General features: G+C 37.6%; 1 protein-coding gene across 4 annotated transcripts; it reads right to left on the minus strand.

Moving 5' to 3' along the window:
- Nucleotides 1-1,657: 1,657 nt before the first annotated feature.
- LOC149015173 (alpha/beta-Hydrolases superfamily protein) lies at nucleotides 1,658-23,402 on the minus strand. 4 transcript variants are annotated; one of them, XR_016173388.1, is made up of 11 exons: nucleotides 22,590-23,400; nucleotides 19,661-19,728; nucleotides 16,486-16,556; nucleotides 16,003-16,272; nucleotides 7,532-7,692; nucleotides 7,351-7,406; nucleotides 6,774-6,826; nucleotides 6,435-6,564; nucleotides 3,724-3,821; nucleotides 2,365-2,500; nucleotides 1,661-2,132 (listed from the first exon to the last, which is right to left on the minus strand). XR_016173388.1 is itself a non-coding variant. In XM_089154913.1 (10 exons), the coding sequence occupies exons 1-10, from the start codon at nucleotides 23,093-23,095 to the stop codon at nucleotides 2,429-2,431; spliced, it is 1,485 nt and encodes a 494-aa protein (XP_089011039.1). In that variant the 5' UTR covers nucleotides 23,096-23,400; the 3' UTR covers nucleotides 1,659-2,428. The 4 variants fall into 4 exon arrangements, 2 of the variants coding, with proteins under 2 accessions (XP_089011040.1, XP_089011039.1); XR_016173387.1 differs by having other exon boundaries at nucleotides 1,661-2,140; XM_089154913.1 differs by having other exon boundaries at nucleotides 1,659-2,500.

Raw genomic sequence — 23,402 nt, forward strand, 5'->3', positions numbered from 1 at the left:
AAGAAGATAAAAGTAACGAATCTCCTCACTCTTGATTCCCACTTGTGTCTGGTTTTTTCTTTTTCTTCCCTGCTCTATCGATGAAGATCTTATTCACCAAGAAAGATCCATGAAAATAACATCTCTCACACGCACGCGCAAACACCAAACACCAAATAGAAAATTGAAAGGACAGAGCTCGTGGGAGGGCGTGGTAATCGATGCCTGCCTCCAAGGTTCCTGAGGGTTTAGTTTATCACCAAACAAAAATAAAAAAAAAATAAAAGAAAGAAAAGAAAAGAAAAAGAGGCTTATGAGGATTTCGATTTCCTCTAGGCTTTTTATTTGTGGCCGTTGGTCCAGATTTTGCCACGTATACAAAATATGATAGAATAATATCTACTAAAAATGCGGGGTTTAATTGTAAATATATTTTACTTAGTTTTATATTGAAGGGTCTTATATTTGTAAAATTTACAAATCCAAACCCCTGATTTTATCAAACACTAATCGTTCATCACAAACCCTAGATCGAGTTCGATTCTTCACCCCTATCAGAAATCCTGTAAAATGAATAACTTTTGAATGGTAAAGAGCGAGAAGATGAAACTGCTAAAGAATCGAACAAAGAAACTGATGACATAGGGAAAAAATAACATAAGGACCTTTGTTGTTTGCTCTTGTTTGGGAGAAATACTTTAAAGGATATGAAATGTTTTACTCCGTTTATGTTCATTATAATCCATCTTTCAATGGAATACACTTGAAGATTCGGTTGTGTATCTGATAATCGTGAAGACCCGATGAAGAACGCCGCGATGCTTACACTTGTAGATTAGGGTTAGGGCTCAGTCCAAATTCTTTGTCACATCGGCGACAATACGTCGGAGGGAGCATTCATAGAGAGAAGGGTTGGAGGTGGCCAAACGACAAGTGGAACGGAGCATTTGGGAGAGACCGTTAGCATGCCAACCTACTTAGATGCACTCCCCATTTGAACAACTTTGCTTCATCCACTGCCTTGGATATTCGCTCCGCCAATAAAATTGGGTATGAAAGGGTAAAAGGATTCCCATGTTATCAGTTTCTTTGTTCAATTCTTCAGCAGCTTCATGTTCTCAATCTTCACCATTCAAAGGTTATTCATTTTATATTTTGCAGGATTTCTGATAGGGGTAAAGAATCAAACTCGATCTAGGGTTGGCGATGAATAATTAGCATTTGATAAAATCAGGAGTTTGGGATCCTATTTTGCATACATGATAGCAACTAGCGGCTGCTGCAAATAAAAATCATTCCCCCTAAACATATGATCACTTGCAACAGGTACTTATATTCTATACTATATTGATGATGCACACGGTGGTTTCTTCTTAAATCCAGAAAAAGTTTTGGTTTTTTTGTAAGAGACTAAAGCGTGCAATCTTTCTATTTTCTATCCAAAGGAAAAGGAAAAGAGAACAATATTTTCAGAAACAGAGGCATAGTTATGCGGGTTAAGGCCAATACTTAACTCCAAACAGGAAAACTAAATCCCAATTAAGGGGAAATTACTTGGGTGCTATATAATTAATGCGTAGCACATGCAATGAACGGTCAAGATCTCGACCGTCCATTTTGAAAAACTATGTTTTCACACTTTTGAGAAATGGACAGTCCAAATCGAAATCTCGCTCCAAATCTCTATCTCGACAGTTCACAGCATAGTATTCAATTAATGCACAGCACTGAAGTCGAACTCCAATTAAAGTGGAAACAGAATTATGTCTGAGAATGTGGCATGCCTTTTGAGTCTCTCATTCTTGCCTTTATAAAAGTAAAGCATACCATTTCCTCCTTATTTTGAGGAATAAAGAGATAAATGCATGTGACATAAACTAGGCTTCTGGACCATAAACTACTAGCAAATGCAAAAATTCCCCTTCAACTTGTAAATACAGTTTAAATGCGATTTTTTATTACCTTCAAAGGCGTAAGCTTAGTGAACATACTTCTTAATAAGTGTTTCTCCTGCTGACCTAAATTTTTTATGGTTGATTATTCTAACCTGTTTAATACAATCATGTGTTCTACCCCCACCTAGTAGTTACTCTTGCTTTCAATACCTGAACATTGCATCGCGAGCCTGCCATCACAAAAGCCATAAAAATAACCTGTATCCCTGCAACACTCGTTGGTCAATCACTTCAATAAATTAACAGTGAAAATTTAACAAATTCCATACATATGTAATGGTAAACTCATTCTTCTTTCTTCATTAAGCGGCACAACTTACAGCAATATATATATCATGCATGGTTGGGCAGGGGATTTCCATGTTAGAAACATCCTTTCTGAATTGCATTGAGATTAACACTTGTAAAGGAAAGTTTTGTTTATGCTTACAAGTGCAAAAAATGGCCGTTGCTTAGCTTTCCTTCTCTCTGAATAAGATTCGTGTTGGTCCATGTTATGGGAGAAAATTGTCGACCATGTGGAGAATCACATCTTCACCATCATAGTTAATGCAGTACCTGTTTACCTGAAAACAGACGAAGGGAAAAACTTTAGGTGTCATCAACGCTACTTGGTTCCATTGTTAAGCTCAGAGAGAAGAGAGGAGTATGAAGATAGGAGAAAAAGTGATGCAGCACAACCAAAAGTTACCGTTCACGCTACAGTAACGTGAACAGTAACCCAAGAGATAATTCTTCGTATTTGGTGGGCCCCAAGTCCAGCCTGCAACGAGATGAAGTAGGAACTCTTTTCATGAGAGTTTGTAGAGATACCTTAGGATTTTGTTATTTTTTATTGGGATAATTATGTACTTAAATTTTTAATTCAGGTAGGATATCTAGGATCAGTTTTTTAGTTAGTTTTAAATTCTTACGAGTCCTAGGATGATCGATGTTTTTGCTAGTTTTAAATTACCAAAAGTCCTACTATGGTTGTTTTCATATTAAAGAATGTCTCTCTGATTATTTAAGCACTTGTAATCAGCTTATTGAGAATGGAATGGAAAAATATGAATTAAAGCTTAGCTTTGTTCGTTTGCACCCCCTACAGTTTTTCTCCTCTTCTCTTCTTCTTCTTATGAGTATTCTTCTCCCTCTTCTCCTTTTCCCCCCTAACTTCTTTATCCTTCTTTCTCCTCTAATCTATCCCCTGTTAGGAAAAAGGTATACTTCTCTACAAGAGTTGCATGGACAAAATATTTTATATCTGTTTTCATGAATGCAAGGCATAATAGATTGAAAGGTCCCCCCCCCCCCCCCCCACTATAAATCAGCCATAGTATGATCACCCAACTGTTTATAGGAGAAGGTAGAACCACATGAGGTAAATTACAAATTTTCTCAAAGAAATTCAGAATTTGAAAGGAGAAATTCAAGAAATGAGATCAGAAATAGATAAGGAATCAGGAGACAAGCCAACTTATTCCATTATATCTCAAACTAAACTATTCTGTGGAATTAAAACCAACAATAAAAGAATGAAAAAATGTCAATCTCAAAGCCTTTCTCCTTGTCTCCCATATTTCTTTCATTTACCATTTTGACCAGGTATCTTTTATTATTTAGAAACAACAAACTATGAGCTCAGTACAAAATAATTACCAGTGCAAAACAGTATTAGAATGAGTTTGCTAGAGTGATCAATTTGCTTGAGAAGCAGGAAAATTATGAGATGCGCAGAGGTTCCTAATATGCATAGAAGAAGGTTGTTTTTGTCTACTATGGTAATTAGGAGAAAGCATAACCATGCCTGGATTGTGTTGTGAGCAAATATCCTTTGTTTACTTTTGCTGAAGCTGACATCAACCCGTTCCCATCCCACTTTGGTCAGACCTCTAATCATTTTTTCTGCCATTGTTGCAACAAACAAAAGGAGTAATAAGTAGAAGAATTAATCATCAGGCTCTTCAAATGAAAACCAAATTATCAGTCCACATAAATCATACAAAAGAAAATGAGATAAAATGAACTCTTCAGAGGCAGACTAAAGACTTCATGATGATTCCATCTGTGACAATATCACAGCTAATGGAAAGGAAGAGGAGGGGGGGGGGGGGGCAGAGAGATGCCAAGGAAGAAAAGAACACTGTCCATGATTTCTGTTGTGAACATACTCAAACCACAGGTCTGAGCGTTACATTTTAACAACCAAATACAACTTTGCCAGCCGACTTAAACAAAGTACTCCCCTTCACACTCGAAACATTTAACGCATAAAGGCAACGTTTAACTCTTAAAACTTGAAACCTGACACTATACCAAAATGCTGACTAACTTAAACACAAAGTAAGGTAAACTTTTAACACATGTAACCTAACACTACACAAAAATTATGACTGGCTCCTTAACACTCCAAGACTAAAGCTCAACTCACCCATGCCCAAATTGGAATACCGCGTTTCAAAATTTTGTGAAACAAAAATTTAGTGAACCAATATCCAAGTTGACTATGGGAACTACATACGAAGTGGAAATCAACTTCGTCATCGTTGCATCCAAACAAAGACAGTCTACTTCAAAAAGATAGGGCTACTCATGGAAAACCAGATTATTAGCAGTGTAAAATGTAAATAGATTCCTGGTTATCACAAAATCTTCATCTGTTACTAACCAAATAACTAAGCTCCTGAACCAAGACCTGAAGCACATCAACTCAGTTGTAGTACAATCTATAGCTCTATACTCATCTTTAGCATGTAAATGGGCCATGTTGGTTTTTTTCTTACTCCTCCACATAACAAGATTTCAACCAGAGAAGGTACAATAGCCTTAGTGGACCTCTGATCACCATCAGCAACCATCCAATCTTGCATCAAAGTTAACAATATAGTGATATACTAGTATGACCATGACGGTTATAGATAAGATTGTTCCCTGGAGCACTGGTAAGATCAAAAGAAGGTTTCACGGTGGCCTTCAATGACATCAAATTTCAGTTAGATTCCATGGGGCAGATCTGGAGGAATCACATAGGAGATTATAAATTTCTCCATAGTGATTGCTTGGATAAGCTTCATATCAAGATAGACAGGCGAATCCAGAGAGGGCCTTAATGTTCTAAATTGTTGAGTCGATCAGACTGGTAGATTAAAAGCAATAATATCACAAAAATTCTCTAAAAGTCTTCCAAAACAGGGTATCGGGAGCTGCCATGGAAGTAAATCATCAGATGGTGGTGTAGTGAGATCTAAATGGCAGTAGGAAAGGGACTCACATTATGGAACATTAAAGCTACTACTAGATCTTATGCTCTGACACCATGTGACATGATCAAGGCATCATTGTTCAATCTTGTTAAAACTGCATGTCTTGGTTTCGACAAAAGCAAAATGAAACCAAGTTTTCACCATAATTCACATATTTAAGTAGTTTCAACCAATTTTGACCAGCTCCAGTAGTTTTAAACTGTTCTAACCACCCAATGACATATCCAGTTTTGCCCAGAAAAAATTATGTTTCAGTCAAAACCTGAAAAGGCCTTGGCCAAAGTAACCCAGCCTCGAATCCAACACTTAGAACCTTGCAAGGCTAGCAACCAACAGTCATGCAAAAGGAAGAGAATAAAAGAGTGAATTGAGTTGTGAACTGCCTATTCAAACTACCTGAGGGTGGGGGGTGTTAAAACTGAGGATTATACATATATATATAAAAAAAACAAATACTACTTATTCCATTTAGTCCGCCGACTTAAACTACAGGCTCCTTCAGCACCTAAAACATTTGCATAAAATTATGACAGCCTTAAAACACAAGTACATAAAACTAAGACTAATTTTATACACATATAACCAAAACGACACACCAAAACCATGACTAACTCTATAACACCATCTTTGCAGGGAATATCAATAATCAAGCTAGGGGCAAGTATCATCTAATCTTAGAAAGGAAGGAAATCAATTAAGACAGGTAGTCATGCACAATAAAAGTAGACCTATCACATGCATATGCTTGGGTTGATACTTCCAGGTACTCAGACCTGGTCCAACCAAACTAGGTATTAAGCACAAAGATCACTTCATGTCCAACCAGCCAAACCTTTACATATCATCTCATGTGCAAACTACATAAAGAGTCATTTGAAGTTGTGTCGTGCACTCATGCTAACCTGAACATGATCCATTCAGTAAACGTTCCATGTTGTGTTCTTTACCTTCCTAGGGGTTTCCTAACGATGAAATGTTCAGGTCAGATATCACCCTACTCACAACAGGGAAGCATGAACAACCCCCAGTCACCCATCAAAAAAAAGGAAAGAGATGAAAGACAACCCCCAAATGACCAATTAGGTTAAATCTCTCCTATAGTCCTAATATAACTAAAAGGGAAAAAGATATTATAAAAGAATTTATTCAAAAAAAAAAAAAAATTGTTCGGCACCTCTGCGATCATTTGATTTTTCATCTGGAAGGACCTCTTGCGGAGGTGGAAATAAAAGAACGGTGAAGACCAATGGCATACCTTCCATGTCCATAGTGTTGCCTTCCTCAACTTTTGCCTCTGAAAGAACTTCTTGCTGCGGATTTGTAATCTTGGGTGTTTCCACATTTATTATGTGTGGGTAATTTTCATTCCTCAATAGATCCTTCCTCTGAAAGAGAACCACAGAATCTGAAATTTAGAACAAATATTACGCCAGTTCCATAAAATCATAATAGTCAAAGTTCTAGGCGAACCAAGGTGGCTTTGGAGGAGGGGGAAAAAATAAATAAGGCGACATCAAGAAAGCGTCCGTCAAAAAAAGTGGCCAGAACACTTAGGAGAGACTTTGAAAACTGTGATATAATCAGAAAGCTTTACCTTTGGGAGCTCATCTCTTCGACGTATTGACGATGTACTCCACCCAACAATGTCTTTGGACTGAGTTAAATTATTGTCATAGCCAAGTGGAAATGAAATAGATAGAAAGTAATTTAAGGTGGCATGGCCACATTCGATGCAGGCCTTTAATGCCACCATGCGGAGAAGCTATTTAATCCACAATGATGAAATTAGAAGCACTAGGGGCAGTCCTAAGATAACCTTAAGAGAAGCGGTGAGAAAGAATATGCATAGGTTAAGTTCTGTATCAAGTATGGCCTCAAATAGAGCTGATTGGAAGCCAAGGATCCATGTAGCCGACCCCATTTAGTTAGGAAAAGGCTTGTCTTTGTTGTTGTCATTGTCAAGTGGAAATACTTTAGAATAGAAAACGAGGGTCAGTAATCAGTATGCCTTCCCTTTACCATATCTAGTACTATGTCATGGAGGATAATACATTATGAGGAATCAGTTGGAAATGAGATCTTATGCACCTCAGATCCAAATATTCCTTCCTGTTTCACTGAAGTAGAATGAAGAGAGAAGATCTTCTTTTAAAGGAAAAAAAAAAGGATACGGTCGTAGCAAGCATTTGCATATGCAACACGACGCTTGAATGATTGCAACGCAGACCTACAGAGTATCAAAGACTTGACAGTGATACATTATACCACACATCCAAAGAGAAATTCACTCTCATTTAATGAAAATAAGAAAAAGAAAAAGAAAATCATAAGGTGAGATAAATGATTCCCAACATGAAGTGAAGATCTCCACAGTCATCAACCATTTGAAGAAGAAGAGGAAGCTTTGTGTCATCACTGTCAGTCAAGAATAGATGCTTCCCAGTTCTTCCAATCATCCATGATGCACGGGCAGCCATCTTTTCCACAATATGAAGGCCACAAAACATTGGGACCTGAAAATTTCCATTTAGTAATCTTTATAATAGCCAGAAAGAAGAGAAGAAATCATCGAGCATTAGGTATAAATGATGTAATATTCGGTAAAAGATGGGTTGTACATCACAGGTATAACCAATGTCCTAAAACTTGGATTTTGACCAGCTAGAAGCTGAGATTGTCTTGTTTCAACCATATGTCAGCTAAAACCAGGAAATTTCTCCAGGCTGACCCAAATGATGGTTTTGGGGCCCAGATTTCTTTTCCCCTGATTCTTGTTGTACTGCTACTTTTGACATTTTGAACCCAATCCATGCATCATACATAACACTCAAAATAATCATTGTGTTTGTTACCCAAGTTTGATACTGTATATTGTTCTTGGACATGATATCAAATAAGGTTTGAATGGAACATAATTCCTTCACTACAAATCAGAATAAGTAATCTTGCATTTGTTTGAAACCTTTCCAACAAATATAAGATCACTCAAATCTGATTTATATTGAAGTTATGTTTCACTCAACCTTAATTTAGAAGGGGGGAAAATTAAAAATCAAAACATATGAATATTTTAATGCACTTTTGGTTTTTAGCAATGCTTCCTATTAAGATTTATGAAATTAGGAAAAAATGATACATGGAATGTGGTGAATCTTCTTCTTGCAGGAAAGAATTCAGTCAGCTGTAAATGTATCTTCACTTTCAAACACAAGGCTGATGAGATTTGGAGCAATATAACGTGAGAGTGGTTGAAGGGGGAATTCATGGGGTCGACTATTAGAAGACCCTAGCTTAAGTTGCATAGATGAATACCATCAAAGTCATAATCTCATGTGCAGCCAATCAAGGATGGGATCTTCAACAACCATATGTGAAGAATGCTTTTCCCTACGGGTAACTTGAAGAGGAGGTTTATATGGACAATTAGCTGAATTTATTGATATCGGAACAAGGAAAAGTGTCATCTCAAGTAGCACTTATACTATTTAAAACAGTCTCCAAGAGCCTGGGTTGGGCTATTTCATAGAGCAACGGTGTCAATTACCATAAACAAACCAACATTGATCCGACTTTGTTTATCAAGAAGCAATATCAGCTCATCACTGTGCTGATAATTTTTGTACATGCCAACATCATTATTGGGGTTGATGTTGCTGAGATAAAGAAGTTGAAGACTTATTGGGGAATGAATTTGATATCAAGGACCTAAGAGCCTAAGACATCAACCCAGATATTTCCTTGGGAAGGAGGTTGCTTATTCTGCTCAAGGTATGTTTCTGTCAAACATACACGGTACCTGTTATCTGAAACGGGAAGATTGAGGTATAGAAAACCTGCGAGTACCTCCCGGAATCAAATGCTCATAAAAAAAATAAAGATGGAGATCTAGTGGATAGAGGCAGTTATCAGAGATACTTCGCTAGTTGATATGCCTATCTCCCTGATGGGGACATCACACCAAGACCATCCACCACCCGTTACTACCAGAGGTGGATGCGACGGAACCTTTCACTTTGGTTCGGCTACTAGAAAGGGTCATATGGACCCTTAGGACTATGGTCCAAAGTCTCGAGACCACGCTTATTTTTACACATTAGTATTAATAGTTATTGGGTTTCATAGAGAATGAACCTCTGACCGATCAGATAGCAACGGTGACCTCCCTGATGTAGGAGAAACCCTAGAAACTATGGGACCTACAAAGTGGGCTACTAGACTCTTAGAAGGAAACACCTATTCTTGATAGATAGTAAAGAAAATGAATTGCAACACTTGAATTCTGATTAATCATGCATATAAGACAGCAAAAGTAGAGAAAGAAACACAATAAGGCCTAACTGATAAGCTCAACTAAACAAGAATCCATAGGGAAACAAGGAAATGGGGATCTTAGCACCATAACACTAAATTGAATGCAAGGGGATTAAGAAACTTAAAGGAAATAGAGTTGTCCTAATCAATATCAAATTTCTAACAAGGAATTCAGCAATTAACAATGTAAAGGGAGTTTTAGGAAGTTTTGTTTTAAAGTAAACTATTGTTAAAGAATAAATGAGAAATATTTAGGGAGAGATAATGTTACCTGGTGATCCTGGCTGCAAAACAAGAGTTAGAAAACATCTAGGAACAGAAATAAGAGAAAAAATAAATATTTTGAAGTAATGGTGAATCCTAGGAAAGGAGAGTAGGGTTAGAATGGAGAACCACAGCAAGACTGCGGTACTAGAGGTGATAAAAGAGAAGGACAGAAAGAAAAGAAGAAATAAAAAAAAAAAGAAGGTACGAGAGAAGAAAGACAATTCGACGGATAGCCAGGGAAAGAGAAAGAAGGAAGAAAAAAGAAAAGAAAAAAAAAACTGAGAGAAGAGGGTTAGAAAAAATCAATAGAAAGGAAAAAGGAAAGAGAGAAAAGAACAATTATGCAGAGAAAAGAAAAGAAGAAGAGAGGAAATTGATCCACGTAAGAGAGGAAAGGTAGAAGAGGAGAAGAAGAAGAACTTACTAGAAATCCACGCCAAGAAAGAGAGTCGCACAAGAGAGAGGAATCTTTTAATTTTTGCATTCATTCATTCATTGCCAAAAACGAATTCCATACAAGGTTTAAATAAAAAAAATTAATCCCTCCCAACCTTACATGTTTAATTCCCAAAATAACCCCAACTTAAAAAATCCACCCCAAGAAAGAGAGTCGCACAAGAGAGAGGAATCTTTTAATTTTTGCATTCATTCATTCATTGCCAAAAACGAATTCCATACAAGGTTTAAATAAAAAAATTAATCCCTCCCAACCCTACATGTTTAATTCCCAAAATTACCCCAACTTAAGTTGTACATATAACCCAAACCCAAAATAATTCAAAATTGGGCCAAAACAAACTCTAGGCCCAGCCCATAAAGACTCAAACATGAAATTAAAATATTTCAATAGTAAACTACTACCCAACCCACTGAGACTAAGAAAAATAACTTGACAAACTGCCTATGAGCAGTGTTTCTCATCGTACCATAGGATCCTAGCAATCGGATACCCCTTGAACTCATCATCCATCCATATACATAAATGCTATCATGGGATGATCTCTACGTCGGCGTCGCCAGTAATCTCGGAACTACTCACTGATGTTCTCATCACTCCCACACGACCTTCTCTTCTTTTTTGTAAGGGTAGTTGAGAGGGGGGGTTTATCTTGAAGTCGTAGAATTTTAGCCTATTTCCTTTATTTTATTGGGGTTATTTTAGGAGACTGAATAATTTTTTTCCCTTTTAATATGGTAACCACCAACATTGCATGATTATGAAGAATTACAAAAAGAAAACCAGCCAGTCTCTCTCCTTTCTTTCATGTGGAGCCTCCTTCCTCCTTCCACAGGTCAGTTCTCTCCTCCTTTTCCCCTATTCTTATCTACAAAATTCCCCTATTCTCTCCTCTATCTAGTCCTACCCTTCTTTTCTCAAAAAAGCCTTGTTTTGTTGCCCTGGAAAATTTTCTCATCTTCTCCTGAAACTCACCACTGTTCTGTTTTCTGCAGAAAACTTGTTCTCTTGTTTCCTAATTTTCCCTTCTTCTCCAACCCTTCGGCAGCCTCTATTTTTCTATTTTATTTCTCTGTTCTTCTCTTCATCCCTACAGCAGTACCCTTTCTGCCAGAGTTTTTCTTCAACCTTTCCATCCCTTTGTAGTTAGTTCCATTGCTGCATTTACTTCTTAGACTGCTAGTTTGTTTATTTTCTGTTCTTTAGATCCTGTTTGGTGCTTGGTTATATGTTGGTTTGGATTTAGGAGTATGATTTTTCTTCTCTTTCTACATTGGATGTAAACTTGCACCTATATTGAATAAAGTTGATCGCATTATGGCTTGCTGGAATTTTCTTTATTTCTTTGAATGTAATGCCCCTAACCCCCTTGCCTGGTAGCATGGATCAATCATATAAGGATTCTAAAATTTTTCTCTTGAGTCTTAATATTTGCACATTACCTATAATCTTGCTTATTGAACTTTAATTCGAATTGTTCTCTAAGTGTATTCAATTATGTGCTGTGCAAACCCCTCCCCTCATCCCTTATAGTGTCTTATTTGGCTTAGGATCCTGTTTCTTGTAGAATACCCTAGTTTCTAAGGTCATCCTACGTCACTCCCACATGGACTGATATATGCTTTTTCTGTTAGTGACTTAGAGTTGTGCTATTACATGTGTTGCGATTTTTATGTAGTAGAAAAGGAAAGTGAGAGGACATGAACATTGCGATTCTTATGTAGTAGAAAAGGAAAGTTCCTACATCACTCCCACATGGACTGATATATGCTTTTTCAGTTAGTGACTTAGAGTTGTGTTATTACATGTGTTGCGATTCTTATCTAGTACAAAAGGAAAGTGAGAGGTCATGGAGATTGCGATTCTTATGTAGTAGAAAAGGAAAGTGAGGAATCATGGAGATTGTAGGCGCCACAAGAGTAGACTCAAACGTGTTGTCAGTGGTGTTTTCCCCAGTGGATGTTCTCATATTAACATAATTTTCTGCTCACTCAGGATGGCCATGTTTGTCCCAACAACTATCTCCTGTGTGATTTTGTTTACCACAGTAAGAACACAACCAATTTCCTCTAGATAAATTTGGAGGGGGAATCCGACCTCCTCCCCTACCTCTTCCTGGGCCATTGCCCCTTCCGCGTGATGGATAAGAGCCACGGCCCAGCCAGCAACCATTGCTGCATTCTCTTTGCTTCCTTGAGTACTTTTCTACCCACTAATATGTGACAATATATAGAAAACATCACTCAAAGTAAGAACAGTTTCAGATGTCAAAATTTGAATTCCATTGGTAGACAACTCTGGATCTAAACCAGACAGGAATTTTGAAACATAGAATTCCGCCCTTTGGGTCTTTAAGGTTTCCAGATTGGTAGTAAGGGGCTGATGTTGCTGCAACTCTTCAACAAATCATTTAAATCCACTATAATACTCCATCAATGAGCGACCATTCTGAGAGTAATTGAACATCCAATCATATAGTTCATAAACACAAAAAATATTTTTTTCCTTAACCAAAAGAATCGTGCAAGTCCTCCCATATCTACTTAGATGTGTCATAAAACAAAATATTATTTGCAATAGGAGAATCAACACTATTCCAAATCCATATCTTAATCACAACATCTTCACGAGTCCACATTTCATGCGTGGAAACAGCAGATGCATCCTTCGAATCAACCTTGGGACAATCTTCTTTCAAGTACTTTGATTTTCCTTGGGCATGGATAAATGCATACGTCGCCTTTGCCCAAAGAAAATAATTTTCGGCTCCTTTCAACTTAATACTTGTAATTTGGAAGGGTATACCTTCTTTGGACAGAATTTTTGAAGAATCAGCCATTGCGGAAGCTTACAATACTAATTACAGACAATACGAATGACTACGAACATAGAAGACGTAATTGTCTTCTTAGAATTTAATTCATGTGAATATCACAATTACTGTTGCAGCTTAAGGCTGCTGCTGCCACACACGAATCACACAAAAAAAAAAATTAACAGATTGAAACTCAGAGAACACAACCTTAGTAGATTGGCTCTGATACCATGTAACAAACCAGAGTCTCTTACTAATGGTGCAGCTGCAGGTTAGAAGAAGAAAACAGTGAGCTAGAAAAGAAGAAAAGGGAAGAGAAGAAGAAGGGGTAGAGACGATTCTGCAGTAGTGTTGTCTCTGCCCTCTAATACCTTTACTTATAGTTGAACATTACAGCTCTAAACCAGTCCCAAAATCTATGCGACGTAACTAGCTAGGGACAGCCCAAGAAGGGCCAAAAGAGGGCCAAGGCCCACTAGCAGTTTGTGGCAAGCCCAGACCGCGCTGAACCAATATGGGGTTATTTTGGTCATTATCCACCCCTGGTTCAAGTCCCATTTTGTTGGAATAAGTCCAGCTAATTTTATGAATTCCGTTTCTACTAACCAAAGAGTCCTAGTTTGTGAGTTATTTAAGAGTTTTATTTTGATTGGGAGTTGTTTGCTTGACTAAGTTATCTTAATTAGCATATCCTTCTTAACTTAAAGTTTAATTAAGCATGTGTATTTAGTAGATTCCAAAACTAGGGTTGAGGTCTTATTTCATTTTGAGTTAATTTCCCTTAATTTCCTTCCTCTTTAGCCTCCTTCCCTCTTCCCTCAGGTCACCCCTCCCTTGTGATATTAATCCTGCAGTTAAACTCTAAGTTAGATTCTGTTTCTCAGTTTTTGAAATCTCTGCACTTCATCTTCTTCCTTAAGGAATTCTGCAGAACTTTTAATTTCCATAAAACCCTAAGTTCTCAAATTCAGACCTGAATCACCTTCTACAGCAGAGTTTTAGAGCTTCAAGAGTACCCTAAATTAGTATCCTTACTTGCTGGATTTCCTGGCCAGCCCCTAAATCTAGGGAAATTACCAAACTACCCCTAGCCCTAGATTCAGGTTCACATCATGACTGGAATCCAACTAACTAATTCTGAATACATTCCAAAAACAAACACCAATGTTCTAAGATTCTAAAACTGTTCTAGAAAAGGAAACACAACTTGCAAGAAAATTAGTAACAGAATCTACACTTTCTAATTTGGCAGATCACCTAAACTTTCTAATTCTGTAGCAGGGCCAGATTGCTTGCTCTCCATGACTCCTTACTTTCCTTTTCTACTACATAAGAATCGCAACAGCATGCATGATCCTCACTCCACTCACCTAGAAGCAGCATATAGGATATTGAGACGTCTGAAGTCGGCCCCCAGGAAAGCTGTTCTCTTTCCTCCTCAGGGTCACTTGTTGATCGAGGCATATACTGATGCATTGGCCCAGCTCAAGGCTGGCTGGCCCTATGTCTCAAGAAGCCGGTCACCAGTGGATTAAGTGAACCAGCCGCCTCCTCATGTTTATTTCTAGCATCATGCCTCCCAAACAATCAGCTTGTTCACATCATAATGACTTCTGACCAAGGAATTCTTTACAATAAGTATCACAAAATAGAGGGAGTAAACACCGAATTAAAAAAGCAAAAGAATACTAATAATAATAAAACATTATAAAAAGCTAACATTTATATTCATTATAACAGTGAATAACTGTAAATGACCAGCACTAACAGTTGATCTACTATTTCAAGCCAAGCTCCATTCCGTAAATTTTCACATGTTTTAACATAAAAACCACACCTATAGAAGCCCTCCCATAAAGCTAAGGAAGCAATGTTTGTGTTCTAATGGAAACAAAGCAGGAAGTTTCATTCAGATGTGACTCAAAGCTGTTGGGATACATACTGGGCCTTAAGATTGTAGACTTGTTTCACCCATAAATTTTTCGTTGGGGTGTTTGGCGGGAGGATATTCAGCCTCAATGTTAAGGGTGGTTGCTACTCAGCATAAAACACCCGAAAATTGTCTTGTCTCATTAGAAAGGCCTATTTTCTAGAACCCTTATATCTGAAGTGTAAAGACAACTGCGCAGATAACTGATAATAATGAAGGTTACTAGGAGTATCATGTAGGGCTTTTACTTTTCCTTCCAGTGCTATTTCTCTAATGATACTCCATCATTTCCATAAAGAATTTTTTTAAGGAAATTATTAGCGCCACCCTCTAAGTTACCCCATAATATTAATGCCATCCCAAAACAAATCAAAATTTTAGATAGACCCCCTATCAACAAGATATTTTTTACAATGACAAAAGTCACAAAACACATCTCCAATAATGTGCAGTGTCTATGACTATTGTATCCCTTTACTTAAGCAAACCAATCAAATGAACATGAAATCAACCAGCTGAGAGTTTGACCAAGGAATGATTGCCACAATTTTACTTGGTTTTAGGGTTAATACTATTCACATTTGCATTTTCTTCTTGGTACTATAAATAAGAAGGGTGTAATAGATGCTTCACATTATTGGATGGGCATTTTGTCTTTTCTTTTCCTTTTTCTTTTTTTCCCCTTCTAAAGAACTTGTTAATAGGGGTTCTACCTAATATTTTGATTTATTTTGAGGTGGTATCAATATTAGGGGGTAACTCAGGGGGGTGTCGTTCATCATAAAAGCACCAGGTCCAAGACAAAAGAAAAGACATCCAATAAGGAAGTCGATAGGTACTAGTCAGCTGTGTGAATCACAGCGATATGATAATGGAACAATCTTTCACTAAGGATAGTAATAATGATAATTTTCCTTTTTAACTTCTCCTGAAGGAGGGGGGTGGGGGCAGAGAGGGAGAGGGAGTAACATGAAGAATAATATATTTTTAGATAAGCATTCGACAGATTAAGGATTGCTGCACTTGTTTGTAAATGAACTCACTTGTTTATTCCATCTTGAACCCAGGTGTGGTGTTGCAACAGTAATGAAATTCATGGGTTCCAATTCAGCAATTTTTCCCTTTGATTTCTCTTCCATGCATTGAATTCCAGACTCATTAACTGTGCCAATGGCATCTTCATCTGAAGTCTGTTTCTTTGAATTCTGTCCATAAAGCCTACCGATAGCATATCTGGTAATCAAACCACCTAACGAATGGCCTATAAACGAAATCTTTTGAAGGTATGGTCTATGCCTAACAATGGATATAACCTGAAAAGCACAGTACTCAATTGTTAATTAACATGGCAAAATCGGATCAAGAGAATATTATATGACTCCAATTGCTACTCACACAGAAGCTATGGAACTAAGCAATTTCCACTATCAATTTTGTTTGACTAATTAAACTGGGATACATCTTCAATTGTAAAGAAGCAAATATAACTATTAATCATGACATAGAATGAGGGAACCACTATGCACCTCTTCTGCTAATCTCTCCCCCATAACGTCAACACCTTCAAGAGTCAAACTTGAGTGATTACGCTCGCTGCCTGCATATCATGTCATAATGAAATGTCATTCAAGTCAGTAACTGAAGACATATCCAAGTTTAAAATATGATAATTAAAAAACTAAATCTGGAAAAGAAAGAGGGTATGGAAGAGGCCTCACAAGCTATTTAAAAAGGTTTAGAACATAAGCCACATACAAAGTGAAGAAGAAATAGAAAGTGGAGGAAATTTTCAATAATATACAAATGGAATTAATTACTCATGAAAGGCTCATCAGCCTGAAAATGCCAGTGTTTATTTTCCTTCCTGATGACTTAGTTGAGGAAACAACTGCCCCTTTCTGCAATGGCATAGAAGTTCACTACAGTAAATGTGGTTCCTCAACTTATGAAGTTCAGAACACAGCTAGTAGTTAAACTGATTTAGTTTTAGACCCAAAAATAGAGGGGAACCAAGTCATTCCCTTTACTGCAGTCAATCCAGCATGAAGACACTGGTGAAGTCCAAAAGCAGCCACTTATGCAAAATGCCAACAGTTAGGGATGTCTTCTATACATGCCTCCCAGAGTCTACAAGGACCCGCACTGTTTACAACCCTTCAACAATTCTAAAATATAAAAATTCATTTGTTATGTTTTCCACAAAATAGTGTTATACATTTGAATAGGCATGTCTCTACATGTGTAGCATTACTTGAAAACTGGTACAGTCTCAGGCTCTAAGCTCATTCACCCCTTTATCCTCTCATGGTCAACCATGCTGAGACAAATATTTCACTCCACTGCACTAATCTTATATTATCTATCAATTTCACACCAAAAAATGGACCTTTTCTGTCCACCATGCAGTCCAATATCAATTTAAATTTTGAGATATTATCCTGTCCTTCCCCAATGCCTGTTCAAGCCTCTCTCCAATAAAACCAGTAAGGGCCTGTTTGGTTACATGAGTCTGGAGATTTCAATTATCTAGAAATTTCAAGTCTAGAGATTTCAAATCTATGTAGTTATAATTCATAAAGTTAAATATTTGGTTAACTAAACACGTGGAATGAAATCTGTGGATTCATCTGTAATTTTTGTGAATACAAAAATGTTTAGCGTTTTATAGTAATGATGAAATCTCTAGATTTCACCTCATACCCATAAATCTACAGATTCACGTTTTTAGTGTAAAAAGATGAATCTATAGATTTCATGAATCTAGGGATTTTCACAACCAAACGGGTATAAATCTCTGGATTCATGTAACCAAACAGGCACTAAAAGAACCCACCATTTAATTTTATTAAATAAAAAATTGATAAGCTCCTCTTCAGCTAATGTCCTCAATCATTATAGCATCTTCAACAATGAAGACGAACAACAACAACAATAAGCCTTAACCCAACTAAATGGGGTTGGCTACATGGATTCTTGTCTTCCAATAAGTTCTATTTGAGGTCATGCTAGATACAAGGCCTAAGATATGCATATTCTTTCTCACCACTTCCCTTAAGGTTATCTTAGGTCTACCCTAGCTCTTCTAGTCCCTTCAATCTAGATTATATCACTTCTCTGTACAAGGGCATTTATAGGTCTCCATTGAACGTGGTCATGCCCCCTCAAACAACTTTCTCGAAGCTTATCACTTATGGGAACAACTTCCAAACCAACTCTGATATGATCATTCCTAATCTTATCCATCCTAGTTTTGTTACTCCTCTATCTTAGCATCCTCATTTCTGCTACACTGAGTTTATCTATATGATTCTTTTTAATAGCTCAACATTCTACATCGTACATCATAGCTAGTCGAATGTCGAACAACGGTCCTATAAAATTTTTCTTTAAGTTTTAATGGAATATGCCAATCACACAAGACCCGAGACGCACCTCTCCACTAAATCCACCCTATTTTAATTCTTTGGAAACATCATCCTCTATGTCACCTTTTTTATTTTTTATTGAACCTAGGTATTTAAAACAATCATTCTGAGGAATCTCCTTATTGTCAAGTATCACCACCTCATCGTCTGCCCAATCATGACTAAAGTTACAAACTAGATATTCTATCTTCGTTCTACTTAGTTTAAAGCCTCTTGATTCCAAAGTTGTTCTCCATGATTCTAATTTGGTATTAATCCCCACTTGAGTCTCATCCAACAATACAATATCATCCACAAAAACCATATACCATGGGACCTCATCTTGAATGTCTTTGGTTAATTCATCCATTACAAGTGCAAATAAAAATGGGCTTAAAGTTGACCCTCGATGTAGCTCAACTGTAATTGGGAATTCATTACTTTGTCCCCCCACAGTTTTTACACTTGTCACCGAACCATCATACATATCCTTAATTATGTCTCCATACAAAATGAAGCTTCAATAGCATAACATTTTTAGTCCCGACTCCACCAAGAAATAAATAATAATCTTAGTTATGGACTTTAATCCAAAAGCTCTAGTCCAAAGAATATGGACATTACGTAATATGGTCTCTTTCTTCCATTTGGAGATTTTAACAATGACCAAAAATGTATTTTTTCCATTTGTTTCGTTAAAAACAACATGGTTACACTCCATCACAGATTGGTTTGGAGATATCATGACATCCCCTTATTGTAGAAATATACTAGATGGCATAATTTGAGATCTTGATCTCGATAAAGATCCCGGTCCCTCACAGAACTAAAATCGCATAAGATCTAAGCAGAGATCTGGTAAAAATCCTCAGTCAACTCGACCCAACTTGAGGCCCATCTCAGTGGGTATTAGGGCTCATTTTGGGTTAGAAGTTGATATTTATCCTATTTTAGGCCTTCTAAACACAATGGTGACCTTAGATTTGTGAAAAAACAAGTGTATATCAAACATGTTCAATAGTTCACAACTACACATGACAACATCGATGTACTTATAAGTTACACCATGAGAGTAAAGGAGTAAAATCAATGTCTTGGATTCAGATTGTAAGATGCTGCAACGGAGTTTCCTCTCAACACACAAATGCAACTCCATGCCATAAGCTGTTAAATCTCAATAACTTAAAAAATTTAAACAAAATACACAAATATGCTCAATTTGCATTAACCACGGCTATTATCAATCTCAATATCATGAATGCAGTAATGGAGAAATTGAAGGTTCAAGAAAACTCACAGTGCACAATAAGATCTTGGGGGTATCTCTCCAAAAACTTCTTTGCAGCAAATTTCCAATCATCCGACCTACAAATTAAAAGAAAAGAAAATGGGATTAAAAGCTAACAAAGGACATGGGGATAGAGAAAGCATATCAAACTGACTTGGCAAATGGAAGTCACCAAAAACCAACTGTTTTGTGCAAAAAATGTAAGAACCTTTACTCCTTTTCCAAATTGACTTTTCACTTCTCAAAATGATTCCTTGACAATGACAAATGGTAAATCAAAAGAATAGAACCATGGGCTCCTAACAAGCATGGTTCAAGAAATTGAAATGTTACAAGTGGAGAGGAAAGGAAAACAAAAACATAAACAAATCTTGATCAAGAACTTGGATATTTAGGTCGTATTTCAGTTACCGTGGTCATCTCTTGGATGTATCTATGTAAATCTCAATGAAATATCGGTAACATCTTGATATCATGGCAAGATCTCGGTATATCTTGGATTTTTTTTTTCTTCCTTGTGTGTGTGTGTGTGTGTGTGTGTGTGTGTATGGGCTTGAGAGCTATTGTATAACACTGCCCACCCAATTGTGAAAGTCCTGGAGCTAATCCCTCGCATTTCTGTAAGGCCAAAGATCAAGATACCAATTTCTTATCCTTAAAAGTAGGATTCCTCCTACAACCCACAACCTATCTCCAATGGTTTGCAAGTACGCAATATAGTACTCAACCACAAGCACAAATGTATTAGTGGTTTCACAATACAAAAAGATGCCAACTGTTACCAGGATTGACCCTACATATCTCAAGTAAGTGCAAAAACTCAGCCATCACATTTGATGGAAGTTGTACTGCAAAAGGAGAGGACTAACTAACCACTGTTAGATTTGCACAGGAATTGCATGTTCCTAACCAAGGCCACTTCCTGAACGTGTGATCGTATCGAGATGACGCGACTAATATATTTAGTGAATTTCATGGAGATACGACGATTTGTATCGGTTGGGTCAAATGGCGGGGGGGGGGGGCCCCCCCCTTTACAGAGTATGGACAAAATCTTATGCTCGTAGACCAGACACAGGCAGAAGAACCACATCAGGAGATGCTGCAACATCAAAGAAATTGGCCAGGTAAGAGTAAACAGTCAACAATAAAGAAGATGCAGGACCTGATGGCAGCCTAAGATGTTCATTTCTAGAAGTCAACCACTAGAAGAGGAGGTGGCAGACTATGTTTGCAACAACAATGAAACAAAGGACCTCTTTCCTTTTTGGGAAGGTTGAAGCATGGAATCAAAACTCAGTTGTGATTCAGCCTTACTTGAACAGGCCTATTGCTTCAAGGATTTTAGGGTTAGACTTGAATTCCAGGCCCAAAACTACAGTTTCAGTTAGAGTGTATTTTGGTTTTAACAAGTGACTCCCCAAATTGGTTCCTAATAATTCTATTCTAATTCCCCGGTTTGGGTTTGGTTTGTTTGATGGAATTTTGATGGTTAACCTTGGTGTGCTGGGTCTCACATTCAGATGGGTGAAAACTTAGGGGAATGGGATAAAACTTGAAAGGAATTTATACTTTGTTCCTTAGGATAATCTCTTCTAGTGTTAATGATTTTGGATGGGTGGATTGGAAGACATTGGTTTATTGATTTTGGAGGGAAAATAGGGTGATAATAATAAGGATGGACAGATCTAGGTTTTACTTGGTCAATTAGGGCTGAAATTTGGATTGAAGGTGAGAGGGATGATGGGGGTCTGAGTTAAAATATGGTGCCAAACAGGGGATACATTAGGGAGATGGGACAGAATCACGGCTTAGGTGGGAGGGAGAAAGTGCGGAAGTGTTAGGGTTTTATAACGGCAACTGAGAGCTCTTGGGAAGGGACTAAGGAGGCTTCCAGTAGTACCTGTTTAGGACCTTAATTGAAGCCTGGCTGAAGCTTGGAATGGTACTGTAGATGGTGGTTGAAGGCTGTCTCCTACAGCTACCGTCAAGGATCTGAGATGGACTTCACTTATAACCTTCTTAGAGTTGATTCTTCAAGCTTACTCATAGAAGCAGACCTGCTACTACTTGAATCCTCAAACTAAATGACTAATTCAATACTAAAACACACAGTCTCGAATGGCAACTTTATTACTCAATAATCTGAACTGCGTCTCCCCATTGAGTGAAGGGATTTATTAATATATGCTAGAGGCCAGGTCTCCTGCTTGGATTTGCATTTTTACCCTTGGTTAGCAACATCCTATAATTGAAAATTCCAACCTACATTGTAAACATGGGGTGCAGATCAAGACTACAATTTTCATTGATTTTTTGAGCAACTAACTCATTCAATGTGTATAGAATTAGGGAATGGAGCAGTAAGCGAATAATCAGGTCTAAAAACATCATTTGGGGCTGAAACTACTTATCGAATTTGGGCAGGAGAAAATTCTCACGTTTCAACATGGTTCAAGTGTTCAACCCACCTCGGAAAACAATATGAAACTTCCAAGTTCCAAGAAAACCTAATAAAAGACCAAACTTAAGATATTGATCCAAATGATTAAAAAATAACCTTTCCGAAGTTTCAACATGTTTAAAGTGATAACAGCTCAAATATAAACCCCATGACAATTCGACCGTTTAATCTTTTGCTCTTGTGATCCCCACGGGAGAACTTGTTTTTGGAGTGCTCACTTTTCTACAATCAAAGTGGACACTAAGCAACAGGAAATTCGAGGTCCAACTGTCACTAAGCATTTTGTGTTCTAAACTTTGGCTGAACAAATTCTAGGTCTAAAGAAGTTGAATTCTCAAGAATATATGCGAAAATCGTGTAACACGACAGAACTGATCTACGATCCAAATGTTTTACAACATGGACCAGCAATTCGGCTATAATTAATAGAATACGAAAAGGTGAGTAGAAAGTAAAGGAATGTGATGAACAAACCTTCCTATGAGGCCATTCACCATGACAACAAGGTGAGGCGGACCGCTCAAGTCTCCCGTAGTTCCAGGCTCGGTCTCCGGGCCCTGATCTCCATACTGTTCATGGGCAGTAGGGTAGTCAAGTTCTGATCTGAAACAACCCCTTCTCCAGACGTACAACTTGCTTTTATTCTTCTTCTTCTTCTTCTTCGCATTCTTCTCGCTTGAATCAACTGGCAATACATCGGTTTTGGTTCCATTGATTGTTACGGGCGTGCTCTGCTTTTCCAGGGACGCCATTTTTAATAGGAGTGATATATCACAATTCTGACCAGACGAGACGATCTGGTTAGGGTGTTCTTCGCTGAGCAAGCGACAACGATAAGTGGGGAATTTTGAAATGGGAGACTCTGGGTCTGGCTCTGGTCTGTAGCTATGGCTATGGCTATGGTGTCGACGATTCTCGCAGTCAAAAACCAGTTGAGGTCGTATTCCAGCAGTTCCTGTTGGTTGATTGACCAACAGCATACTGTGAACGACCACGATGGATGGCTTCAACGTCGTTGTTTCTACTAGCTTCTGCTATGTGAAGCAACTTCAACATTTGCCCTTGGCTTTCCATCTATTTACTCTTACTCGGATCTCTTTCTTTGTTTGGCTGCTACCGTCAATGCCTCTGCGTGCAAGTTCCTTTAAAAATGCTATCTTAGTATTTCTTCATTTTTAGGTTTTTTAGTTTCTACTTTTTAAATTTCGATAGATTCGATTTTGCAAATTGTAAGGTTTTTTTCGTTCTTAGGCTTTCAAATTTCCATAAACCCGACGTTTCTAAGGT

Source organism: Hakea prostrata, chromosome 5, assembly GCF_041222555.1.
Source record: "Hakea prostrata isolate BN-2017 chromosome 5, UWA_Hpros_2, whole genome shotgun sequence".
NCBI classification, from domain to species: domain Eukaryota; kingdom Viridiplantae; phylum Streptophyta; class Magnoliopsida; order Proteales; family Proteaceae; genus Hakea; species Hakea prostrata.

Excerpts from the sequence above, each read along its gene's own strand:
- LOC149015173 (XM_089154913.1), bottom strand. The coding sequence starts at position 23,095 with ATGCTGTTGGTCAATCAACCAACAGGAACTGCTGGAATACGACCTCAA. Across the intron at positions 16,273-16,485 it reads GGGAGAGATTAGCAGAAGAG|GTTATATCCATTGTTAGGCA; the intron begins GTGCATAGTGGT and ends TGTGCTTTTCAG. Across the intron at positions 6,827-7,350 it reads TGCAAATGCTTGCTACGACC|ACATTGTTGGGTGGAGTACA; the intron begins GTATCCTTTTTT and ends CTCAGTCCAAAG.